This window comes from Vidua chalybeata, chromosome 23 (assembly GCF_026979565.1).
Source record: "Vidua chalybeata isolate OUT-0048 chromosome 23, bVidCha1 merged haplotype, whole genome shotgun sequence".
Taxonomy (NCBI): Eukaryota; Metazoa; Chordata; class Aves; order Passeriformes; family Viduidae; genus Vidua; species Vidua chalybeata.
Genome location: NC_071552.1, coordinates 5,297,956 through 5,324,750, shown reverse-complemented (window position 1 = coordinate 5,324,750; position 26,795 = coordinate 5,297,956). Strand labels below are relative to the sequence as shown.

At 42.3% G+C, this 26,795-nt stretch overlaps 1 protein-coding gene across 4 annotated transcripts in view; it reads right to left on the bottom strand.

Moving 5' to 3' along the window:
- Nucleotides 1-26,795, bottom strand: part of ZBTB44 (zinc finger and BTB domain containing 44) — a 37,213-nt gene that overhangs the window by 9,321 nt on the left and 1,097 nt on the right. For 2 of the 4 annotated variants that reach the window (XM_053963361.1, XM_053963364.1), the window contains exons 1-4: nucleotides 11,086-11,167; nucleotides 9,194-10,263; nucleotides 5,490-5,574; nucleotides 472-635 (exon numbers count right to left, since the gene is read on the bottom strand). In XM_053963361.1, coding sequence (XP_053819336.1) covers nucleotides 472-635; nucleotides 5,490-5,574; nucleotides 9,194-10,211 — 1,267 coding nt within the window. In that variant the 5' untranslated portion in view covers nucleotides 10,212-10,263; nucleotides 11,086-11,167. Of the gene's footprint in view, nucleotides 1-471; nucleotides 636-869; nucleotides 990-5,489; nucleotides 5,575-9,193; nucleotides 10,264-11,085; nucleotides 11,168-26,795 lie in introns of those variants that run through there. The other 2 variants (XM_053963365.1, XM_053963362.1) reach the window with 2 other exon arrangements.

Below are 26,795 nucleotides of genomic sequence, written 5' to 3'. Positions count from 1 at the left end.
TCAAACCAATTCAGTTGTCCTGCAGTCCTTCCAAAAAGTCTGAGATCCAAAGGCATACAACCTTCTTCAATGCAAGGACACAGATAGATAGTATTTTCCTATGGCTGCAAGTCTCCTCTGAAACACAGCAGACAATTCCAATGTGGCAGAGGAAGAATTTCAATCTACTTCTTTAGTGCAATAAAAGGGCCAAGTATACTTTATTTAATCTCAGATCTTTTTTCAGGAAAATTACTTATCCTGATGAGTTCCAGGCAATCAGGTTTTTTCAGTCCACACAAATATTAATCATCCACAAGCACAACTATCAGGGATCAACACAAGCATTCAACAAGACAAACCTCTACCCAGTCTTTCTGAAATGAACTCCCAAGCACTTGGCAGGTGAGTGAAAAAGCTGCATTATTACAATTGCTGCAGAGCGAGGCTGTGAGTCAGGAATTTGGGGAACAGGGGTGTTTCTTATCTTACCTGAGTGGATAAGCATGTGTTGTTTTAGGTTCTGGATGCGAGTGAAGCGCACCCCGCACGTGGGACACTGAAAGGGTCTGTCGGGACCGTTTGGGCTGGGCCTCTCTGTGCTGCTGGTGGAAGGAGCAATGTAGAGTTGGTAGGGATACTGAACGTTCTCCAGACTACAAAGAAAAAAGGCACTCATTTACAAAACAAGCCAGAGAAATGACCCAAGAAGCCTTGTCTGTGAAAATGTGAACCTTGAGGGCTTTTGTGTGAGAAGGAAGAGACTGGCATGTCACATTTCTGCTGAAATTTCATTTATTCTGGAAATCTCTGGGTCTGTAGAAATGTGTCTGATCCGCACCTGAAGTCTTCCAGTCACTGATTCTGCACATCTGAGCACACCCAGGGAATAAGCTCAGAATTCTGTTTCTTTGAGCAACAGGCCTGAGCACAACTGCAAACTGAACGTTATTTTCCAGGCATGGGCATTTTCTCCAGCACATCGATGACTTGCAATCACTAAACAGTCCCTGAGGAAGAGTTTACAGAGCTGAGCAAATGAAAAGCAAAGGAGCATTTTGCAGCTCCAGTGATATTTACAAATGAAATTAAAGCCAATTAATTTTTCATCTCAATCTAAGTTCCATCAACAAATACTAGTATCTTCAAGTGCGTATTTCTAAGTTTAAAATATTAATCTAATGAAGCAATACTTGCTCCTTGTCTGATTCAAAGAGCTCCACGAGCAGAGCTCCACTGCTGTGTTTAAAGAACAGCACATGGACTGCAATGAGGAACAATTTAACTTTCAAAGTAATTTATTTAAAACTGACTAATTGCTCCTCCATAGCCTCCAGCTGCAAACTGTTTAAAGGAACTATAGTGCTCTAATCCAAGTCCTCTGGCAAGGAACTTGCTAAAGGGCACAGTGAAATAAGAACAAATCTGCTGGTACAGACATGGGAACAACAGGGTTTGTACTTACCTGGGGTTTCCCTTCCCTAAGCATGAAGGTCTATTTTTGGTGAAATAGTCATTTCAGCTGCTCCCAGCCTGCTGAAAGATCAGCCATCACTGGCAGCAGGGAACTGCTCTGACCCTCACTGTTCATTCCATGGCCAGCACATTGCAACTTTAGCTTTACTAAACTGAAATGTCTGAAATGTCCTGAGAAAAGATGCAATGGTATTTCCTCACAGTCAGAAAGTTTTCCTAATGGAGGAAATCCTTCTGCTGCTCTGTTTCCCCCTCAAGCCCAGAGGGCTGGCTTCAGGGTTATGCTGGATTTGGGGATTCCTAACACTCACACAAATGAAACGTGCACTTTGCACAAATACCTTTTCCAAGGCATCATACAAAAATTCACAAAGCAGTTCAGCACAGGAGGGCAAGAACTAGGATCATCTTTTTAAAATCAACACTTAAACTGTCTTTACCCTGGAAAAGGATGTCACTACAACTGTGAAGACAGGAGGTATCTGAATTCTGAGTGCAGAATTCTCAGCAGCAAAAGTTCCAGCTGTAAAATTTATCTGGGGAGAGAGCACCAGGTATCTCTTGATACACACAAGATTAAAGAGTTTCCTGTAGGAGTTTAGTTATCACTCAGTCTGTAAAACCCTAAGGATTTCTGATCTCACATGGCACTGGAGGAAGATTTGCACTAAAGAAGACATTTTCTTGTCCTTGACTTTTTATACACAGTAGGGTACCAAAGCTGTGGAAAACAGAGATGCTGACAGACTTGTTGATCTGTGATAAACGGAATATTTGCAAGAGTAAAGTCACTAGCTCCTGTCCTGGGCCTGGCAGAATGGAACTCTTTGCAATTTTGGGGTCTAAAAAACATCAACAGAGGCTTTCTGAAAGAAGTGAGAGTATTTTAAACATAGGTTCTGATTTTTCTTACCAAATTCCTGACCAACTCTGGCACTCCACTTCCTTTTTTATACATGCAGTGTGCTCAAATAATAACATTTGGGTTTTGTGACAACAAAGAATTTCATCTTCTACTGACACGTTCCTTAGGTCCTGCCTCGCTCACTCCTGCGTCAGGGGACTGTGAGGAGGCACGGGCACGTTGTGCTCCTGGAGCTTTCTCAGGAGACACTCAAAGTAGGGCAGCAATCAGGAGCCAGAGCTCTCCTTTTGTTTCCAGCTCTCTCGGGCTTGCTCACCCTCCATGGCTGTGCTGGAGCCACCTCCTCCACTGGAGAAGTGCTATGGGCACAGCTCCATAGAAGGAATTGAAAATAAAGTCTGGTTCTTTAACTCATCCATCTTTCATGATGAGGAGGGCTGATTAAAGCCAATCCAGTGGGAATCAGGAGGCTCTCCAGCTATCAGTGCCTGGCTTGTCTTTTCCCATGCTCACACTGCCAGCAGGGTGAAATACCTATTTGGTGACATAACTTAGCACCATGAAGAGATTATATTTGAAACACTATTAGATTTTCTCTCCCCTGCTTCTTTTTCCCCCACATTTACTTAATTTTTCATGACTTGCAATTTGTGATCAATATGGCATTTAACAGTTGAGATTTGACATCTCCAAGAACTTCTGTACCAGCAACATAGAGAGAGAGGTTTCAAATGTTTTCACTGAAATATCCCACTTGCACTTTTTCTTCTTTTCACCCTGAGATTATTTACATATTTAACTATGCAGAACTAAACTCTGACAAACATGAATGCCAAAATGCCAGTGAACCTAGAAATGTTAGTTATTTGCAAATAACTATTATTTTAGAGAAGTGGAGGTTCTCATTCTATTGGATCAGAGATACCTTTTTTAACTTTTATAATTGAGCAACTCCTTTTTAAGTGCAGCCACAAGCTGATACAGAGACCAACTGTTAAAGCAGGCAAGATTAGAAAAGTGTGTAACAATCCAAATGTAAAATACCAGAGAAAGAATAGATCAGAGTTCACTGGAACAGTAATTTTAATACTTAACAGACTCCTGTGTGCCTATTAAGCTGACAACAATTACATGTGACCTACTGTTTATGAAACACTGATTATGCAGGAGGCCAAATTAATGATGTTAATTATTTAAGACAGAAACTCAAGAGATAGGACATCTTAGTTTTTGAAATGTTTATGATTCTTCCCACAGTGACACGGATGTAATATTGAGAGACCTTCAGAGGGACTAGTCTTTAGCTTTGTTTTAGAAATAGAAATGTAATATATGCTTATTACAATACACATTTTTCAATATTAATTTGCACACAACTGATTTTGACATTTTGAGAATTTCTAGTAATAAAGAAATGTACAATACGGAGTTAAAGGTGCATGAAACATTCACACAGTTTGGGAGGGAAATTTTCTCCATCTGTACAATGTATTAATTGTTTTTTTTTTTTTCCTGATTCAGCTAGAGAAACATGTTTTACTTTATTCAGAATTCTTATGCCCCCAAAATTGTGTGCCCAAATTGCTGCACAGTGAACAACAGGCCAACATTGGCTGCTGTGCCCATCCCATGCTTGAAATGAGAATTTAAGCCATGCTTGAAGGGCTGTCCCAGTGTATTTGAATGCACTGACAAGACAAATACACACACAGCCCTGAAAGGAAGCTGCTCAGGTCTTGGAAGCACCATTTTACACATTTAACTGGTTCTCGGAATCAGAACATTCTGGACGCTTTCATCTGAATTTATAAAATAAATCACTTGGTAGTTCTGGAGTCTAAAATCTCCATGACTCTTAGTTCACTTCTAGCTATCAAAACAAGGTGCAAATTCTAGTTCATTTTGCTGATACTTCTGTCACTCTGAAACTAATCATTTTCAAACTGGGGCATAAACTAAGGTAAATATTCTTTCCTTCTCTGCATGTAAGAGAACTTTTAGTGGGAATTTTCAGTATGTTTAAAGAATTTTTTATCTTTTGAATTTTCTATGCAGTTTGTGCTGAAGCACTGCAGTTTTATAGGAAATTTCTGAAATAATCCACTGCTTAAAATATGTGTGCCACTTGACTTCAGAATTACAGGTTTAAAAGCCTGGATTAGTTCAAGTGCAACATGTGCTCCTACTATTAATTCAACCCTTAAGTGCTGGGTGTTATTTTTATACTCAGGTTTGTTAGCAGATAGATAAAATCTTCCATGTCATCCAAAAAGTCTTATCTAAGCAGTTATTTTCCCTTTTTCAGGGAAGTGGGACAGATTTTAGATGGAAATGACAGGAAAGATTTTATGAGCTATGAAAATGCAGCTCTTGGTTATTATCTCTATAGGGAGCTTCTCTTGACACAATTTCTGGAACAACTTCTAAAGGTTCACACTTCTTCCTCAGACCCACTTGTCTTACAAACCCCTGCAAAAACCAGTTTGGAAAAATGTGCTGGGAGAGGGGAGAGCTAGGAACTGGAAATCAGAGCAGTTGAGAGCAGCCCTGTGTGCCATGTGTGGGTACCTCACTTGGCTCTAACAGAACCATGATGTCTCTTTGACCAAACAGACCCAGTTTAGTTTGGTTTTCTCTGCCAACCTTCCCTTATAAGGGATTCCTTTAATAAATCACTCAGCTCAGCACAGTAAAAGCCTGCTAAATATTTACAGCAAGTGCCACACAGCATCTTGGTAAGAAGCTACAGGCAGAAAGTTTGGGGGAAGAGATTTAAGGCTGCTCTGCCTCTTCTGTGGGTTGCAGTAGCGAGGTCTGGTGAAGTCAGGGCTAGGTCCTTGTTTTCAGTTTGTTGCTTTAGCATGCATGTTTCACATAGAGGTTTAATTAAAATTCATTAATACAGAGCAATGATGAAGAAACAGCAAGAACTTTCTTCACCAGTGCTGCCTGGAAATAGATAGGAAACAAAAAGCAACGAGTAAGCAGATTCTGACTTTCATCACCTACGTTCCTCTAAAGCATCTGCCCCTCCAGGCACTGATTGTACTTTGATCAACACAGAGAACTTGATGTAGGAACAACTAAACATTGTGGGATTAAGGCTGGGAAGGTTAATTACAGCACAGCACTTGGTGCAGAACACTTTGCACACCAGGTTGGTACATACCGATCATCATCGTCTGCGTGAGCGTTAGTGCCAGAGGTGCTTTGGAGTGTGGGCAATCCCTCTGTAACCCCCTCATCTATTGAGCCTAGGCAAAGAAAAAAAGGCAATTTAATGCAAAAAGCTGTTCAAAAAGGGTTGGGGGGCAGGTAAATACACATCAAGCTTGCTTTCTCCAACCTCTGATAGACACTGCTTCCTGGGTGATAAGATAATAAAAGTGCCTTGGGAAAGTAATTTAGAACACTCAGAAGCAACTTGTTCCAAATCAGCTTCTCTCTGCACAGATTACCCAGTAAATTGACAATTCAATAAAGGGCATATATTTGGTACACCTAGAAAATGGAAATGTTAAATACAGCCTGTTTTCAAAACACATCCAGTACTAGCACTGCAAAGCAGAAATGTTACATTCCCCTAAAGGGACTATTTTGTCAAATTTTCAAGACTTTCTGAGCAATAAGGAGTTCAAACCTGCTACACTAAATGGCTTTTGTATTCCAAATTTTCCAAGAATATATTAATTGATAATGTCTTAATTTATTGATAAGCAGCTGAGACAGGAAGAGCCCTCTGGGAAATCAGAAATGCAACACAAAAGAAACCAAACACGTGTTTGTTAGAGAAGTGTGCAAACAAAACCACTCCAGAGCTCTGCTCAGTTCACCAACACTGGGGCAAATGTAGCTCAAGGGGCTTGGGGAACAGAATGCAATGGAAATTCAGCACTAAAACAAAGCCACACTTCATTCACTGATGGGGCTGCTGCTCATCTCTCATCACCACCAGAGTTTGGTCAAGCACATCTGGATCTCCCCCACTGAACCAGGACAGGTGGGGAAGGCAATTTCTCTCCCTACACCTCCACCTCGAGGACAAACAAAGCACAGGACAGTGCTACGAGCTACTCTTGCTGCTGGGGTGAAATAATTCTGCTAAGAGAGAACAGGAGCAATCTGAATTTGGGGACCCTAAAGCTCACCCAGAAAATCAAGAAGAATTAGGTATACACTGGCAAGTGTCAGAGAAAATGGAAAACCAACGAGAAGGAACAAAGATGTGAAAGGTGATGCAGAAAATGTGCATATTCTGTCAAAAAGAATGAGAGATCTTTCCTGAAGTGAGAGATTCTTGTCTTAATGTGATGCCGTGTTATGGGGCCAGTGACAAGAGGAAAATTGCATCTCTGGCAGTTTCATAATCAGCAAAATAAAAATTTTGAATTTTGTTAAGAGGTGACAAACTATACTTGGGAAATTCATCAGTTAAGCAATCTATGAAGTTACAAAAGTTAATCCTATCTTGATTTATCCTTCTTTTTAATGAAATACTTAAATGACAGTCTACTGAAAAATAAGCCCAACTGCTCTAAGGTTTAATTTCATGCCTTCTCAAATGCCAAAAGTGCTAATGAGTTATGAGAGTATCTTCTCAGACACAGCTGTTTTGTAACCATAATGATTTATTTATCAAGTCCCTGCTCCAGATATAATACTTTATAATACCTCTCCTTCTGTATTATAAAGTGCTTCCAAATATAATAAATTGCAAATGAACAATTCCTAAATTTCCCAAAGAGTGAATAAGAGCTTTTTGCAATAGCAGAGAGAGGCAAGAATGCTTTTGTAAATGCACTATAAAACACTGAGATAAATATATGCAATTATATGAGGAAAATGTGTTCAGGGAGAAAAAGCTGTACTTTAACATATCTGGCTGCCTCCATTTGCTATTCTTACATTACTGCATAAAATAATGCATTTTTGGGAGGTAAAGAGTGCTTTCTAGCTACAAAGTGTGCTGTATCATAACTGTGCTAAAAAGCAAGAACACTGTTTCCCTTTATAGCAAAACATGAATAAAACCCATTCTGAGGATGGTTATTATGCCAAGACCACTAAATATTAATTCAAACATATTCAAAGACAAAGAGCAGATTTGTACTTTAAAGATTTTGCCCTGGCACATTTTCTTCTCTCTGCAGCTGTTTTAAGGCAGAACATGCTGTACTAAGAGCAATGACAGATATTTAAGTTTAAAAATTGTAATCACTAAAGCCTGAGATTCTCTACCCCATGCACACAAAACTACTCATCTGGGGCCTGGAGTTTACGCCCAGTTTGTTCTTTAAGCTGCCTTAGTGTGATATTTATTTATATATTTATGATATATATCACTTGATATGCTATTTTGAACATTCTCTAATCATTACTGCTTCTTGTTCTGTTTTGTCTGTGATGATATAATTACTTTGATGAAATAATTTGCATCTCTTATCACACGGCCCTGGCAAAGTCTTTCAGTTCTGACTGCAATGAGTTAAAAACTGAATCAAACAAAACCTGTTTTTGAACAAGGACCACTTTTCCTGGTGACTCCACAGCAAACAAATAGTTTCTTTTAGTTTTTAATTTATGCAATATTTTGGCAAACTACATTTAAAGATTTAAACTATAAGACATTAAGTCTGTTCCTCAGCAAAGGTAAACATCCTTGTCTCCAATAAAGAAAACATTTTCATTTGGAAGAAGCATTACAATCTAAAATATCAACATGTGAGCTATACAAACTGGACAACAATCCAACAGCAAAGGATAGCATGAAAGGGAAATACTTTCATTTCTTTTTAGTGAATAGTTTGGCATTGAATGTGTACTGCAGTTGTGGAGGATCAGCCTGATCTCACTTTCTCCAGGGATGTCACAGTGTTGCAATGACCAAAGCAAACCAATAATGCAGACTACAAGGCTACAACTCTTTACTGTGTTGTAGTTTATTTAATTCCTCAATGGGGGCAGCCTCTCACATACACATTATTTGAATGAAGCAGAGCAGTGCATTTGCCAATCTTACAGTCTTCAAACAGAACAGGCGTTATTAAAAATCTTTCAGTAAACAAACTCTGCTGAGCACAGCTCAAGCCACTTGAGAGTAAAATAGCTGACTTGGGCAAAAATTTGATAATTAAATTAGAAATATTGCAAAAGCTCTATCTTCTGATTTACTAAAAGCCATTCAATGCATTCTGTGCAGAGGAAAAAAGGGATTGTTCCAGTAACCTTTAAGTATTAGCTCTTAATAAAGAACAGCCTGCTATAAGATCCCAAAACTGGTTTCAAATTGTCTTTCATGGAAAAAAGATTTCGCTCAGCAACAAGCAGCATTTGAAGAAGCAACTTGAGAATCAAATCCCACAGAAATGGAAAGATTCTCAATATTATGACTGTGTGGTTTTATTTTTGTCTGGGGCATTAAGATGACAGTGTTTCACCACTTATTTTGCAAATCCTCTTACAAAGGCTCTCTGTCACGATTATACAAGATTTGATGTCTGATGCAAAGCACTATTCTAACCCTTTGTGGCTGCAGGCACAAGCTTTTCAAATCTGATGCTGCAGCTCAGCTGAGATCGTGCCTTTTGGCACTAATGAAAGCAGAATTAAGTTTCCCCAGTCAGGCAACTCGAAGTAGAAAGGAGTTATCAACCTCTGCTGAATAAATAGGGCTACCACAGGCTCACCATTCTCAGCTGCCTTCTGCAAAGTTATTTAAAGAACTCCAAATTTCTGTGTAGTATTTCAAAAATCAGGGGGAAAAAAGGGAGTTTCACAAAAGTAAAGCATGAAAACCCACAAGGCAGATTTCCTCCAATAAATCCCCAGCGCTCACGTGCCAGCTGGGATATGTAACTGCAGAAATGGTCATACCTATAGATGAAGACTGAGGGCTGATCAGGAGATCCTCCTGCACTTGCTCGCTCCCTGGGACCGTCTGCTGGTCACTCAGGGAGCTCTGGGATGCGCTCACAGGCTGCGACACCTCCTCGTGAACCTCCTCGTCACTCAGCCTTTCCACCTTGACTCGCACGTCCTCCTCGATCACCAGGGGAGAACTGGCTTTGGTGCTCTCACAAGTCACATAATCCGCCATCCTCCTGCTGGACTCGGAGGGCCCAGGCATTTCCAAAGTCCTAGAGTTCTCCGCCTGCTTCACCTTTTCTGACTGAAGTCTTCGATCAATTCCGAAAGGAAAAGTCCAGGGAAAAGCTAAGGACGAGTCCACGGGCTGATTTCTGGACTCTGGGTAGGAAGTGGAAGGATTGAGCACTTGGGGGGAGCTGGTTTGTGTGTTACACTTGAGGGGGCTCTCAGGAGACATGACGATGTAGCTTTTGCGCTTCCTCCGAGACTCCCGGCAAACGGGAATGGTTCTTTCCACCACGCTGCACTCGGAGGAGACGGGAGACAGGCTGCCGTCCCGGGAGGTGAAATTGCAGTTTGCACTGTTCTCCTGTCCTGCATCCAGCACCTTCTCCTGCTGGCTGTTGGGTGTATTCCATAAAATGCTGGACTTCATGAATTCCGAGCACGTGCTGGCCACGCTGAACATCTGCATGTAGCTGGCGGCAGCCAGCACGTCGATGATGTTCTCGGTGTTAATGGACAGCGTCGCTGTGTACGCGTACTCCAGGAGGGGGATGAACCCCGTCACCGTCACGTGGTGCAGGTCCAGCACGCTCTTGCTCTCGTCCTCTGCTTGGCCAACGAGTTTGGAGCGGAAGAAGTCGCTGCAGGCTGCCAGAACCACCTTGTGTGCCCTGAAGATCTTGTCCTGGACGCGGATGGTGATGTCGCAGAAGTGGCCGTCATTCCGGAGCATGTTCAGCTTCCCCAGCATCTCCTGACTGTGAGCAGGGGAGTTATGAGTGAATGTTTTAACACCCATTTTTAGATGGTTCTCTTAGCGTTCTTCCCACATATGACAGATCAAAGGTATCCTGAAATAAAGAGGAAAAGTGTCATTTCCATCTCTGAAAGCAAAAGTCAAGTGGATTCATGATTGTAAGACTCTGTATGAAGAAAATTCATCTGAATCCTCTAAGGCCAGGTCCCTCTAAGATCCAGACTGTGTAAAGGACCAACTCCACAGAAATGCAATTACTTGTAATTTTCATAATCACAGATTAAATTATTTGCAATCTATCTCTACCATCTTCCATACATCTAGGTATCTATATCTCCCTATACCTACAGGGATATCTCTCTCCCTCTCTCTCTCTCATTCCTGCTATGCCCACTCAAAACCAAATTCCTGACACAGTTCAAAAAAAATGTTCGTAATACTAAATAAAAAAAGGCATTTTTTAAACTGTTATCTGTGTAGAAACCTGTATTTTTATTTTCTTGGCCCAGAAAACCATTGTTCACAGTTCTTAAACCTGACAGACTATTGAAAAGTCAGGTTGAGTCAACAACATGAGTGCAGGAGTAAGCAAATCTCCAGGGAAGGTATTTAATACCAGAAAAGCTTTAGAGAAACTACAGCATGAATTTTCAGAGGCCAGAGTTCAAACTAGTAAACATAAAACAACAGTTGCCAATAGGTCTGATTTCCTGCTGTAGTGCAGGTATTGATTACCTAAAGCTGCTTTTAACAGTTTTAAACTAGGATCAGAAGTTATTGAAAATTCCTTCACAAACACAATGCAATATAAACCTCAAAGGAAAGTTTAAGTTTAAATCAAATAGACATAAACTGATTTTATGTATGTGATAAATAAAACAAGGAGGGCAACTTCTTTCTCCTGAAAAACACAAACCTGCCTTCTTGGGGACCAGTTCTCTCCATGTGGGAGCAAATGCAAGTGTTTTGTGCAACGTCTTGATGAGAATGGGGTGTTTGACTCCTGGATTTCCCCAAAAATTTCAGAAACATTTCACTGTAAAGGGAACATAAACCACAGTGTTTGACCTGCTTAAGCCCCTTCCAAGCCTCCATGGAAGCTTTCTGTGCTGTACATGCCTCATACAATTAACACGATACAGAATTATCTCACTGGTTAAACATAACAACATTAGCGTGTTTGATTCATTCCTGGAGTCAGCCAGCTTCTGCACATCACCCTTCCTTCCATATAAAAAAAAATCCATGCTTGCAAATGGCTCACGTGGAGCTTCACAGAGCAACTGCAAGTGTGGAATAACTTACCCCAAATGTGACACATTGAAACAGCAGCTGTCACAGCCCACCTGGCTCTACAGACATTTACACTTGGCTGCTGCTTGTTCCTGGGTTTTCACTTTTGATACTCAAACCCTTGCAGACAGAGGAACCCTAACTGTTCAAGAGAACAGATTAACTAACACCTGATAATATATATGAAGTCTGGTGGAAACTGTAAGGGCCATTTGGGTTTAAAATGAAATTTCACACTGGTGCAGAGGAAGAAGTTAAGCACAAGCAAAACACTCCCTTCACTGAAAGAAAACGGATTGACCTCAAGAGGCATCTGAATATCCAGACTCTTTGTTCTCCAGCATGAATCAAATGAAAAACACATTTCATTGATCTCAGACCAACACACTACAGCAAAATCTTGTAACAGCATATTCAGAAATGGCCTTTGGATCCCCTTCCCTCTGAAATCCCGGTCGCTGCAGCTGTGCCTTGGCACATCAGAAGTCCACAAGTACTTCTGTTCAGCAGAAGTACGAGAAGAGCAACACATTCACAAGGACTAGCCACAGAATAATTTGGTATTTAGAAATAGTACCAATAAATACATTGTTATAAACAAGGGGAAGAAACTCAGAGCAATCCTCCCAGTTCTTGCAGGCCCAAAAGACAAGCCCATTTTCCTCTCTGTTCTTCTGAACAAGGAATGCTCAGCCCTCCAGCCCCTAAGTGAGAGCTTGATTCTGCTGCCCTGCTCTAAACCATTCCTTGTCCTGCTGCCCCCCTCCCACTGCCTCTCCCCTCTTCTGGCTTCCTTTCCCCTTCTCCTTTCATCTTTTGCTTCCTTGACCTTGATCTGGTTACAGAATTCAGAATAAAATAGCGGAAGTCAGTGATGTGCAATAAATTGATTTAAATTTATTACAGGAGCAGTGTTCCTGCTACGAATGTGGGATATTGCTCTGTTAAATCACTTCTGCAAAATGACTTTCACCCTCATTGCACTGACACCTCCATTCAAACAAGTGGCTCCCACCCAGGCCTCAGTGTGAACAAGGAACATGCACAAATGCTATTTTCAGGAAAATCCAAAGGGTCAGGCTGAGGAGGAGGAAAAACATCAGTTCCTTACAGTTAATGATGTAGTAAAAACATCAAATATTTTTAGAAGGTAATTTAAACAGTATGAAAGTATTTTCCACATGAAAAGATGAGCGTGCTAAAGCACAACCAGGTTATACAATGGTTCAATCCTCTTTCCAACCTTTTAGTGGCACAAGGCACTTTGATAGCTGCACTCAGTTCAGTCACCTGAGAGGGTAAAGGGCTGCAACATTACAGCTTCAGCCCAAGTCCATCATCTCTGTATTTTCACATTTCAAAATAGCACTTTGGCAGGTCTTATTTCCCATTTGGAGGCAGTCCCTGACAGCAGCTCCTGGATGCCACATCCAAGAACTAAATATACCCACGCCCTTGGGAATGCTGGGGTGGGGACAGCAGGGTGCACACCTAAACTAAGTGGGAAGTGGGCTGGAAAAGCTGTTAATTTTGGAGCCACAAACCATTCTCTAGGCAGGGACCAGGGATGGTATCACAGAGAGTGGGACTCCTCCTCCCACAACACATTTCAAACCTCTCGAGAAACACAGCAAAATTCAAAGACACTTTCACAAGTTTTTAAAATATTCACAGTGGGACACTTCAGTCCATATTTAACGGGCTGTATTTAACTTTGACACAGACATTTACAGTTAGAGAGAATGGTTTTTCCAGCATGCATTCCCAGCCTGGAAACGTGAGGAATCACCATCACAGCACACATCCCTGAACAAGGTGAGAATTCAAACATGAGCACTTCAGGGTGCCCAGAGCAAGGACAATTTTGTCCCCTGTTAGCCAAAAGCAGTCTGAAGGGATGTGCTACTGTACCAAAGGCTTTGTACAATTCATTTGAAAATTAGTTGGGTTTTTTTTTAACTCCTAGGAGCACAAATGAAGACCTGACCTTTAAGCAGTTTGGAGTAACTCAGCTCATTCTCACTGCTTCAAGGCTACTGAAATGCAAGTTTTAGCAACAGCTACCATGGCACATACACTGCTTTGGGATTCAACAGGAGTCAAGTTTCCGAGCTTAGAAACAGCAAAGATGAAACTGTACACTGTAAGTGTAATGTTATAATGTAATGAAACTGTGAATGGAAATGAAACTATATTGGAATTCAAAAATATTGCTTATGCAACCTAACTACTTCCATGTACACAAAATGTAGCTCCTTATTCACCTGCTGCCTAATGCTATGGCTCAAATCATTGGGTTTGAAACATAGTATCTATAATAATATTTTAGAAGAGTCAGTGAATCAAACTCAGGGAGCTGTTTGCATTTAGTTTCTCACTTAGTCACATCATTTCAAAACAAAAGTCATTTTTAGCACCACAAAACCATCACCCTACCTTTAACCTCTCTATCCTGATCTGTGGCAATTTACAGCATGAAAACACCAACTTTTCCTGAACACTGAAACCAACAGACTTCATATCACTTTGTAGCCATGTAAGTCCTCAAAGCAATTAGGAGATTCCGACTCTGGTGCTCACCAAGCCCTCAGATATATTAATCCAGCTGTGAGCCCATGGTGTAAATCAGATAACTGGTTGGTTTTTTATATTATTATTTACTTTTAATGCCGATCACTCCTTGGTTAGAGCAGCATTCCATCAACAGCAGCAGTGCAAAGACAAATCTTCCACGGAGATAAACATGTGACCTGGAGCATTTTATCTCTGTCATCTCGTTGCAGTACACAGGTACCAGCCCCCCTCACTCCCTCAAATTAACTGGTTAGTATAATTAAGTATAATTAAGCTCATAATTGAATCAGAACAACTGCTTCAATCAGAACGAACTACAAGTCTGCTATTTCTGTTTCTATCTCTATCTAAACACACATCTGTTTTCCCAACAGCAGCTGGCCTAATAAAAGGTACTATCTCCACAATGAATCATGTCCTGCCTCACTTCACAAAACTGCTGGCCAGAGCTACCACACCATCCTACTTTCAAATCAATCAACAGCACCTTCTAAACTTTACTTTAAATCATATCTTAACTCAGGTTAGTGAACCTAGTTTGACCTCAACCCAGCACTGCCAAGCCTGACAGTATTCATGTAAAAGAGGCTTTTACACGAGGCTTCTGTGCTCAAAATGACATCAGTGTGGAGCATTCACTTTGGAGCCCTGGAATCCCTGGAATGCAAACCTGTAACCTTTGGCTGCAGTGGATGAGTGGACCAGGGAAATGACCCATTCTGGGAAGTATGTTGGGCTTGAAAACTTCCATTTCCTCCAGGACAGCAGATTCCAAACTGTGAGTGCACAAAGGAGCCAGTGTTCAGGAGCTACTGCACAAACCCCGTTATGTTAAACCTGAAAGAGATGCCAAGCTCCAGCCTGGACTGGGGGTGAGGTGATGCCACAGCCTGCAAACAACTGGGAGCACTCGGTGCTGGGCCTGACTCACTCCTTGGTCTCTCCGTTCAGGAACCAGACTCTGACTGTCCAAGCCATTTCACTGAAATATCCCAGGACACTGACACTGCCCCTGTGTCCCTTTCCTCCCAGCTTCTCAGAAGAGAACTATTTTCAGGCATTTTCTGTTTTTTAAAGAGTTTGGAGGTGTTTTGTTCTAGGCCAGGGCTCAAGCTGCACATTGAACACTCACTTTCCTGGGAGGATCTCTGTCTGCCCACCAAGAGTGGCTGACAACAGGTCAACACTCTGAACTCCAGAGAACTCCACTTGGGAGCTGGAATGGAAGAGCAATTTCACCTAACAAACTGAAAGCTGAAATACTACAACCCACCTATTTATTGTTAGCAGTTAATACTCCCCTTCACAGCAGAAGGCATATAAAGAGTGTGTTGTGCTTTCCCAATGTACTCCAAAAATACTGCACTTCACAAGACCATGTATTTTGTAAAGATTGGGGTTTTGGCACCACTGTTGGCAAGTTCATGTGCCAGAGTTGTTGAGGCCACTGACTTCATGACCATTAGTGTTGCTCACAGAGAGCATTTGTTGGGTGCTCTGTACGCACCCCCCAGCCTGCTCCTTTGTTCCACACTTAATTTTTTTTTTTTTTTTTTTTTTTTTTTTTTTTTTTTTTTTTTTAACTTTCCAGGGATGCTACAGTGGCAAATTGGTTCATAAGCAGCCACCTCTTCCTCTGAAAAACTCCCTGCAAAGAGACTTTCCAAATTCTAGAATTTAGATCTTCCTAAATGTTAGGTATAGCCCAGCAGAAGCTGCTGCTGAAGGGTGGCAGGCAGTACTACTGAACCAGACTTCAGCTCCCTGGAGGGAGACTAAAACACTTAGCAGGAAGCAGCCATGGTTCAAACGGATCCAGGTCAATGTAAATAACCTACATAATTATCAGAGGCTCTGAATGTTTATCACTCCCAGAAAATGACAATAAGCTACTCTCATTCCCCAATTTTAAATGGATTTGTAAACATTTAGGTAAGTTTCTCATGAGTGCTGTAAGAGCTGAGGTTTACAAAGTCAACACACCAAGGCTGCAACTCTTCACAAAAGACTGCTGAGAAGATTTGCACATCTGGAAATGCTGAGCTGTGACAGGGCCCACCACCATTTCTGGTAGCAACCAAGGTAAAGCTCTTGAGGGCAGGAAAGACATAAGGGCAAAAGCACACAGTATTTCTTTACTCTAAGTCCTCCAACGGACCAGGAGCAGTGTTTATCTGCAAAGGACAAGGTGAAAAGCATCCAGCAGCTCCTCTTCCTAAATAATTACTCAGGAAAAAAGGCAGGCCCAGAGTGTCCATGAAATACGTGTTTCGAATTCCTAACAGGTCTCTGCAGTTTCCCCCAAATTAAACCCAGCAATAACAGAAAACAAAAGCTTTGACTGTACCATGGCACAAGGAGAAAGCAGATGTGTGCGGCCATGGCAAAGCCCCAGCTCACAGCTACAGCTCTGACTCACACTGTCACTGCTATCAAAACATTAATCTTTCATGGGGATAGGAAAAAACTGACTCAGATCATGGAAAAATGCATTTGCATGATGCAAATCTAGTAGGTGCATTTTAATTCTCAGGGCTGGTGAAGGCATTGAGACAAGTAGTGGGGTGCCAAACCCATCAATTTGCTCTACAGAATGGTTTTATTGTACAGTGGAGATGGGATGTCAGCTGCAACAGAACACTTCTGAAAGGATAAAATTAGAAAACATTTACATACACATTTTAAGGGAACAGTACCAACAGACTTTCCCCAAGCAGAAGAGCACAGATTATCTTAGACTGGTTTGCATGAGTGGAACTTCAGCTGAGTGTTGAATCCAGGAGCTCACACCCCTCTTCTTGGAGGTGCCAAAGCTCCCAGCCACTTATCACCCCTGCAATTTATCACTCAAAACCAGCCTCTGCTTTTGGCAACAATGCCTTAATCACTGTTAGCTTTTTGGAAAAAATTTATCTAATTAACTTCTCAATGCATATTCCTCTACAAGAGAGAGCAAAAAATCCCCCTACTCTGGCATTCTGCTTTAATTCTTACCAGCAGCAAGGTGTGAGATGTGGTCAGACACTGCACCATCCTTGCAACCCACTTCTACACCTTCCTGCTATTTGATTTTAACTTCCCTTGCCAAAAGATGGACAACCAACACCTTAGCACGTACTTCCTGTTCCTCTGTGCTTTTGCAGATTTTTTTATTTTTACACCATGGCTATTAAGCACAATGGCTGCTGTTAAAGCAATATGGACCAAGAACAAATCAGAAATATTTGCTTAATTCCAAATATCTCAGCTGTTCTCATTCAAAACAATAAAACTCCAAAAAAATGTTTACAGTTTCCAAAGTGAGATGACCAAAGTCTTCCTCATGTCACAAGACTGTCTGAGCATATGAAAGTCAAAAAAAGCCCAGAACATCTACTGTGATGAAAAAGAGGTATATATGTGTCTACTTCTTCTATTTTAGAATATTAAAACCAACACAAAACATATAGAGAGCTGTTGCTCCTGTACTGTGAGGTCACAGCAAAGAAAGAGCTGAAAACCATCAGTTAAACCATCACTGTTTTTCAGGAGTTGCTGTTTCTATGTTTAAGGTTTCTATGTTTAAGGTGAAGCCAATGTGTCTTAGGGATTTTTATTTGTTTTCCTGACTTGTCATTTGCATGGGAATTAAGAAGCTGGATGTAAAAATTCAGCAGTTGTGCTCTGACAGTGTGAGAGGAGATTTTAAAGAGAGCCTGTGTGGGCTGATAGGAGAATTACAGCCTGCAGAGGAGAGCCCAGCACATGGCACAGGATGGGAATGTGTGCATCCAAACCAAACCAAACCTGCTGATCAAAGGGATCCCACAAACCTACAGAAACATTGCAATGACAGAACAGAACACGGCACAGAACTTACCTATCTGGGCTGATGCAGCTCTGTTTCTGCAGAGTGTATCTGTTTGAAACCCCCAGGCATGTCCTGGAACTCAGAGTGGAGCTCTCCCATCTGGCAGAATTAAGCACTCGTCTGCCTGACTATAATAATTACAGATTCCAAGGCCACAATCATTAACTTCACCAGCAGCCACATACTTGCAGCAGACGCTCATGCAGCTCTGGCTTGTCATTTCCTCATGAAAGTGACACTTCTAGATTTATTCTTGTCCCCTATCAACCCTTATATGTATGGCCTACAGGAAGGGGCCTGCAAGACTTTCTTCTGTCTGACCTCAAATTGGCAGGAGAGTTTAATTCGACTTCAATTCTCTCTTTTTAATTTTTATGGCAGGAATTGCACATCAGTTATGTCTCAGGAAAATGAGAGTTGTGGTCACTGCAGCTGATGGGCTCACAGCTGCCATGAAGCAGGTCTAGAGTGAAAACCAATACACAGATAAATGGGGACATTTTTAACCGCAGAAATGTCATAGGGCTGGAAGTTAAGTTGTCCATAGTGAAGTTAAACTGCTAAACGCTCCCACTGGCTTCAGGGCAATGGAAATTCATCTGCACAGCTCTGTAAATGGCCGTGGCTGAGCACAGACCCTCCTGACTGATGGGAAAAGCTGTGAGCTGGCAAGAGCTTGTAATCCAAACGCTTGGGAATCCCTGAGAGCTGACCTGGAGCTCTGAACGTAGGCACTGAATGTGCTGGACTAATGCAGCAAGATTAAAGCATAGCTACAACTCCTGGAGCAGATAAAACTTGCAGATTAAATGTCATATTGTAGGTGTGTAAAACATGTTACCACTCCTTTCATTAGAAGCCAGTCTAAAAGTGTTTCCATTAGACGCTGCTGTGATGAAAAGGTGATACTTTAATTCCCAGGGAAAAGGTGTCAGTGTACCAGGAGAAGAGGCAGGACTTTTCAAAGACTGCCTCACTTTGTAGTGCACACCTGCAAATAAGCTTGGCAACATTAGCACTATGATAATTTCATCTCTCAAATATTTAATGTACAAGGTCTGATTATTAAAAAAATATAGAGCTGTTTTCATCTCTCAAAGATACATGATTGCAAGTGTTTGTATACAAGTGCACAAATGCAGCCAAATGAAAACAAACTGAAGAAAAAAAGAATGAAGAATAAGAAAACAAACAGAAATTGGGATACCACCTGTGTTTACTGAAGTTAAAGTGTTTCAAGCTGAATTGATAATGTATTTTTCAGAGAAAGAGGAAATGGCAGCTATGATGAGAACTTCATTAAATGTTTGACTAACATGACAAATAGAGCTGTTAGTGCAAACACACAGATGAACAGACAAACTGAAGGTAAAGAGCCAGCTGAAAGAAATTCATGTACTTGGATAACAGAGTAAAGAATTCACCTAATGGAGTGCTGTAAGAACTCATTTCAGCAAAGATCTCCGAGACACTGGCTCAGAAAATGCTGATCAAAAGGTTAAGGTGTATCGTCAGCACAACACACAGAACCAAATGACTGAAACTGGAATCCCAGGAACAGAACAAAATCCATGGGAAATCCAACAGAATGAATTTAACATTTGGCATGATACATTAGGGATCTAGAACAGACTTGAGCTGTGAAATGGAAGCTAATGAGTTAAAAGTGACTTTGGAGTAAGATCTCCATACTGTTAAATTAAATTTACAGCTAGGTAAAAGGCACACAGAACACCAGCCTACTGCAATGCCTGATTTCTTGCCCAGTGTTTGTCAAGATCTATTTCAACCTCCTGAAGGAGTCTCAAGAAGGGGGTTTTGGTGCAATTTTCTTCTCTGTGCAGCTGTCCCTTAATGTGTCTGTAAAGTAAACTGTGCTCAGATCTTCTCAGAGCATCTTCCTTTAGCAGGCAATGTTTCAGCAGGGACACTGGAGCAGCCAGAACTGACAGGGAACACATCGAGGGCACTGAGCAGCACAACAGCTCTTAAGCTCAGCATCTAATTAAAAGCAGAGATTACAATAATCAGGGCAGGACAGCAGTGCCTGGTGTATGTAAACTGATCTGACGCCACCGACTGATTTTCTGCAACAGTAAGATGTTTCCTGAGATCATTTACAGATAGAGAAAGAAGATCTATATCCTTTTTTAAAGACTCTCTGCCTTTCTACATAACTGAAATTTGCTGGCTCCAACAAAAGCCATGTTTCATGCAACAGTGATACTCTGAAATAAGATTTATCTGGGGAGAATTGCCTTGTTTTCCTCAGCCATGACAGTTTTTTGCGTTTTGGTGTGATCATTTGAAGTCATCACTTCAGAACAGAATGTTACCATTCACTACTTCAAAGGACCCAGATTTAACTTGTTGCTTTTTTGAAGCTGCAGCGTAGTGCAGAAAGTTTATGTGCCTAATATAGCTTTCACATGGTTGAATAAGCAAACCAGATAAATGCCACCTTCCCCAGCCTCTGGTGCTTTAAACTCTGCATTGTAGGAATCTCACGTTAGCATTCCTTACAGCACATAAAAGCAATTTTCTGACAGCACTTAAGACTGAGGCTTGTTTAACAGTATGAGCAGAAACTGTGAAAAGGTCTTGTTCCACACTGGTTATTCTCAAAATAAAAATTGGTTTTTGGTTATTCTCAAAATTATTGGTTATTCTCAAAATAAAAATTAATGTGTGAACTTCACTAGACAGTGTTTTGGAATACTTCACAGCAACCTGTACTTTTGGTTTTCACCAATTCCCAAAAAACCACATGATCGAACTACTAAATGTGCCATCAATATATGAAACAAATCTCCACTTCTTTCTTTTTGTTTTTTTTTTTTTGGTAGAATAAAAGCAACAAGTGAACTGAGTCCTCATCATATGCTTCTGCAGGGAAGTGCCTCAGAATGTAATCAGCTTACAGTGAATGGGCTGATGTGTTACAGCCCTAAGGCACACATTCAGATTTAACCACGCTTTCCATGGCACTGTTCATGCATAATTTTTATGGGATCTCAGTAACTTTTTTATACTTTTGCTCCATGCAAATTCAGGTTAAGTCTTTCCCAAATTTCTTAGTGTAGAGAAGCTGTTAGATGACCATTTCTCACTCTGTGTAATAAAAAGCGAAGCTGCAGTTTTATAGGCCTTGGTCTTTAACAACAGTACAAAACCCCCCAACTGAATATTAAATTTTCTAAGTACTGCAAATGGCCAAAAAATGTCCATATATTACTTTCATTTACACGTGGCAGCAACTGCAGCAACCTGCTAATTTAAACTAATTCCAGAAAGCTATTTTTTCTTGTTTTACCATGGCTACCCACAGCATTTGAGCCTTCACTTTCAGAAGCTCCGCAAGCGTATCAACAAGAAGTCAGGAAAAACATGCATGAAGGAGACTACTCAAGCCAGCTTCCCAAATTAATCACAAAAGCAAAAATCTCCAAGCCCTTTCTGGTGATGGCATGTGGAAGAAATGTCAGGGAAAATGGCACAGCAAAGCAGTGTGGCTCAAGATTGTTTTGGTAGCACTACTCCTCTGGATCCCTGAAAGAGTCAAAAAGACAAAAATAACAAAACTCTCCTATCTGCTGGTCCCCACGCATTATTTTTCCTTCCCTCCAAGGCAAAATCAGAGGTGCATTACACAAAAGCAACCAAAGTGCAGAGTCCTTCCTCTCCACTATCCCCCAAACCATGCCTCCCACCCCACTGTGCTCCCTCCTGTCCCTGGAAACCACTCCTTTGTCTCCTCCTTTGACAGAAATACGAGACTGGAAGGCACACCACAACCAGTAGGTTTGTCACAACCAAATTTGGCTAAGTGCTAGTTTTTACTAGTTCAACACAAAGCTTACCTGTCAACTGACTGGTTGTTTGAAATATTCAGGTTTATTACACATAATGACAGCTTTTCTCTCTCACTTTTATTTCAGGAAGCATTACACCCTAATGAAATCCACATTAACTATAACAAATGATTTTTTCTGAAGGGCAGTGCATATCTGAACCCTCCCTGAAGCACAGCAGCCCCATAAACACCCCCAGTGCTGGAAGCAACACTGAAGAAAAACCTCAGTAAAGAGCAGGAGGGAGAGATCAAGGCAAAGTCTCAGATCCCCTGTGATCCGAGGAGGAGAACAGGCACTGCTAATCCAGACAGCACGGACTGCTGCCAGCAGCCAAGGTGTCACAGACACATCAACAACAGCCACCTTCCCAACGGAAGCAGCTAGAAAGAATCCTCAACAAGTTCAAGCAAGGCAGGAATGTGGTTGTGTCATCACCCTTTCAGCACTACGTGTACCTTTATTTTCCTAATGACTCATTTATGCAGATAAATGCCTAAAAGGAGTTCTTCTTGGCTCCAAAACCTAAAAGTGCTTGTATTTATCCACAAATCACGTTATCAGGTGAGCAGCAACTCCACAGGCTGGAGCTGTCTGCCCTTGTATGGCCAAAGCTGGCCTGGCAGAACCACATCCATGGTTCATGCTGGGCATAAGGAGAGTTTTGTGGGGTTTTTTAAACCTCCAGCATATTTACTAACATTTTACAGAAACTTCTCACAGTCAGTATTTCAAAACAGGGGTATTTATCCACTTAAAAGAACCAAAACAAGACGCTGAAGGAAAACTGCAGGAACTGTCAGACCACAGAGCTTCAACACTGTCAGTATCTGTCCCTCACATGGGAGCAATGTGTCCCTTAACCCAGCAGTTATTCCCAAACCCACGAGTAATTTCTGGGACTCTTAGCTCTCCACAGGACACGGCATATTCATGCTTCCAATGCCTTCCAACTTAACTCTGGCAAGTATCCACCACAACTGTAGTTTTTTCCATAATGCTCTCTTGGTAATATCCAACTACAAAATGCCTTATCAACGGCCATCTGTAGCTGTATTTATAAACTAAGATCTTCTTCAGTATCTCTATTTCCACTACAATATCTCTCACTATGATTACTGTGTTCATTTGCACTTTGAATAGAAAATATTACACATAGTAAATGTTTATAATATTATCACAGAGAAGCTACAAAGTATCCCTTTATTAGAAAGCACGTCTCCCTTTATTCAGTCTTCTTGGGTAAAGCAAGCAAACAAATGTTGTGGCCAAATCACCTCAAAACAATAGCAGAGCTCAAAGAAAAAAAACCCTGAGTGATGTGGAGCTGCCTCTGCAGACAGATGTACTAAACAGACTGGGACAATGCAGCTTGGAAAAGGAAAAGAACCCAAAGAGAGAAAACTGAGACCTGTAAAATCACAAATGAGGTGCTGATGCAAAAAAGATCCTTTATTCTTTCTCGTACTACAAAAACTACGAGGGATTCAATGAGATTACAGTTTAAAAAGAAGCAAAAAAACCTCCAGAAGCCAGGTATTATTTTTGTACAAGTTGAGGGATTCATCACAGGGTATTCTGTGGAAGCTCCAGCTATAAACTGTTGGAAATGTTGAGGCAATTCCCTCAAGGACAGGTCCAACAGGCACTGAGACCCCTTGCTCAGGCCACTCCAAGGCAGGAGCTGGGGATGATGCCTGAGCTGCCTGGGGTTGCTGCTGCACTCTCCCCTAATGATTTACTCCTGGCCACTGTCACAGACCTCATGCTGAGCCCAACACACTTTCTGCAGCACTTATTATCCCATCCTTCACATACTCTGCTAAATCTGCTCATGTGAAATAATTATTTCCCCAGCTCTGAAGTGGAACGCATTAAGAACACGCTATTTACAAATAATGCACAGTTTAAGTCACTTTCTTAACTTGATTAAATGGAATGTAAGAATTGAATGAAATGCTGAGCGTTTACATTTCCTGTCACCCCATTTTATCAGGTTTGCAGCTCATTTCCTACCACCACCATTTCATTTCAGCACCTTGCACAAAGCAGTCCTAGACACCTGCTTTCATCCAGTGAAACCATTAGAAGAATCAATTTGCTCTCCAAGGCAAGGAGAGTGATGGACTCCTGTGTTTACTTAGCAATAAGCACACAACAATTTAATTAGATCTAGATGCTGGAAACTGCATCTTTGAGGCAACAGCCACGGCCAGAGAATGAAGCATTTCAATTTGTTACATAAATCAATGTTTTCAGTAGGTTTTTTTTCTGCTTGTAACTGCTGACTTCCATATGGAAACAGTGTCACAGGTAGAGGCACATCTCCCACCCAGTTTGGCTCCTACACCCTCCCATAACACTTCTTGGAAGAAACAAGCAATTAAGTTGCTGCCCCTTCTCAGCCACAGCGATTCCAAGATTGATGTCGTATTTCAAGCGACAGACTGTGAACACGCTCTGCAACCGTGGCATTTAATTTAGAAGTCAGCACTTGACACATTGAAGTATTTGGAATTCCTGAAGTCTGGCTGTCTGCACAGTTGCATAATTTGAGCAGGGATAACCTACTTATAACCGGGAGAGGGAGAAGAATGTCAACAGACAATCCCTTCTACGTCAGGGGACATCTCCTTCCTCGTCACATGCCAGCAAAAGCTTTCTCACAGGTTGATTTTCTTTTTCTTTAAGCTCGTGGATTACAATTCCTAAAAGGAGTGAAGCTAACATATATCACCAGATGTTCTCCTAGGAATATAGTCAGATGTTCTCAAAGCTCACTGAAAAACAAGTTTAGCAGATATAACGGATGAGGCCAGTGAAACACTGATGTGAAATACCCCACACAAGCGTGAAGGACCCAAGACTTGATGCTGGCCACACCAGGCACAAGCATCACACCTCCTTCCACAGAAAGACCATGAAGATACAAAATCTCCTTCCAGCAAGCCGTGGGATATAAGCAAACCCAAGGTCTGGGTGGTTGCTCAGCCTCAGACAGGGGGGAGCTGTTCTGCTGTTGATCCTCTTGGCAAACAGCTGGGCAGACCCTGGGAGCAGCACAATTCTCCACCGACACTGCAGAATGAAAGCACCCCTTTGGAAAGTGCCAGAGTTTATGATTAACCTCCTGTTGCAACCAACATGGCAAGGATTCAGTTTTACCCTCTGACTACTCCTCTTACGTACTGCAGAAGGAATATGTAAGGACAGTCTCTCCCCTCCAAACCTCACAGTCAGAGAGGCAGGAATTCTCTCAGCCTGTAAACAATAGCAGGACAAAACCTCCCAAGCATGATCCTCCCTCAGCATCATCCACCTTGGGAGACTAAAGTGGGGCTGGAAATTCCCTTCCCACCGAAAGAGACTGCTTGGAGTGTAAGCACCAATTAAAGCTTTGGATTAAAACCAGCTGTTTAAACAGAAGTAGTCCCAAGGGAGAGGCACTTAGAGCATTGTAACTGGTTCCTGGAATAAACAGCTGGACATCAATGGAGGCAATTACACTGGCAGAGCTGTGTCTGAGCTCCCAGGTTCAGCTCCACCTCCTTCAATAGCTGCACTTAAACCCAGGCAAGGTCTCCAGGCTCATCACACCTTGGCTCTGCATCACGTGTAGACATCAAGCTGCAGTAGGAGACCTCGAGGGCAGAAGAAAAGCACATTGCAGTCCCAATTCCCTGAAAGACTCCTGGGTGCTGGTCTGTGACCTGCCTGCACAGGACTCATTCCCACTCAGCATCACCCTGCAGGGTCCACAGAGCAGTGCCACATGTGACAAATAACCACCACCTCATCTATGGAAACGTCCAGCTCGGAGCCAGGGATCAGCTCAGGAGCAAACTGGGTGACCTCTCCCTCAGTAAGAGCTGCCATGTGGATACCTGGTGAGTACACCCCAAGAATAAGTAACATAAACATTTTAAAAAGGGAAAGGAAAAGCCTTGTGTCAGGCAGAAGCACAGAAAGAAAGCAGGGCAAACGTGCCACCAGGAAAACTGAGAAACTCCCCACGAGTATGGCAAACCCAGAGTATCAGATGGGGACAGTAATGATTCTGGAAATGTCACAAGATGGTTTGGGTTGGGAGGGACCTTAAAAATCACATCCAACTCCCCTGCCAGGAGGAGGGACACTTTCCACTGGACCAGGAGACACCTTCCACTAGCCCAGCTGCTCCAAGGCCTGTCCAACCTGGCCTGGAATGGTCCCAGGGATCCAGGGACAGCCACGGCTTCTCTGGGCACCCTGTGCCAGGGCCTCAGCACCCTCACAGGGAAGAATTCCTTCCCAATAACCCCATCTAACCCTGCCCTCCATCATTTGAAGCCATTCCCCCTTGTCCTGTCACTCCATGGCCTTGTCAGAAGTCACTCTCCTGCTTGTCTGGAAACTCTTCAGGCACTGGAAGGGGCTCGAAGGTCTCAAAAAAAAATAAAAATCCTGGAGTGGACAAGTGATGCATATGACCAGAAAAAGAGAAAGTGATGGTATTTTAGACTCATGGGATGTGCTGACACCTAGCAAGTACACACACTACTTGATTTTACTCTGCTGGACTGCTCAACAAAGGAAACCTCAAAGTCAAAGCAAAAACCAAGGTAGGCTTAAGCTGAGAGTCTCCCAGTGCAGGGCCCAGGAAGGAAGAGGGGGGAGTTTCAGGCATGGAAGATGTAACAGGCAGCCCAGCAGAGATCAGGGATGGGTGCAGGGCTGACCCCTCCGGCACGTGCAGCAGGGAGGTGATGAGAGCAAGCACGGGAACAGCTGGCACTGAGCATCTGTGGGAACGTCCAAGGTGTGAGAGGACACAGGCTGGAAACCTCCACATCACGAGGAATGCCTGCCTGCAGCACGGCTGCTGGCCTGCACCTTCCCTGAGGGGTGCCAGGGCGGGATGCAGCGGGCAGGACAGCCCTGCTGAGCGTGGAGGAGCAGCCACACAGCCCTCAGCAGCGGGCAGAACTGCAGGAGTCATCCCTCAGGCTTTGCAGGAGGATGAGTCTTTGTGGGTGGGGAAAAACCTGAGCAGCTTTTGCAGCCAGGCAGGAGCCCCCT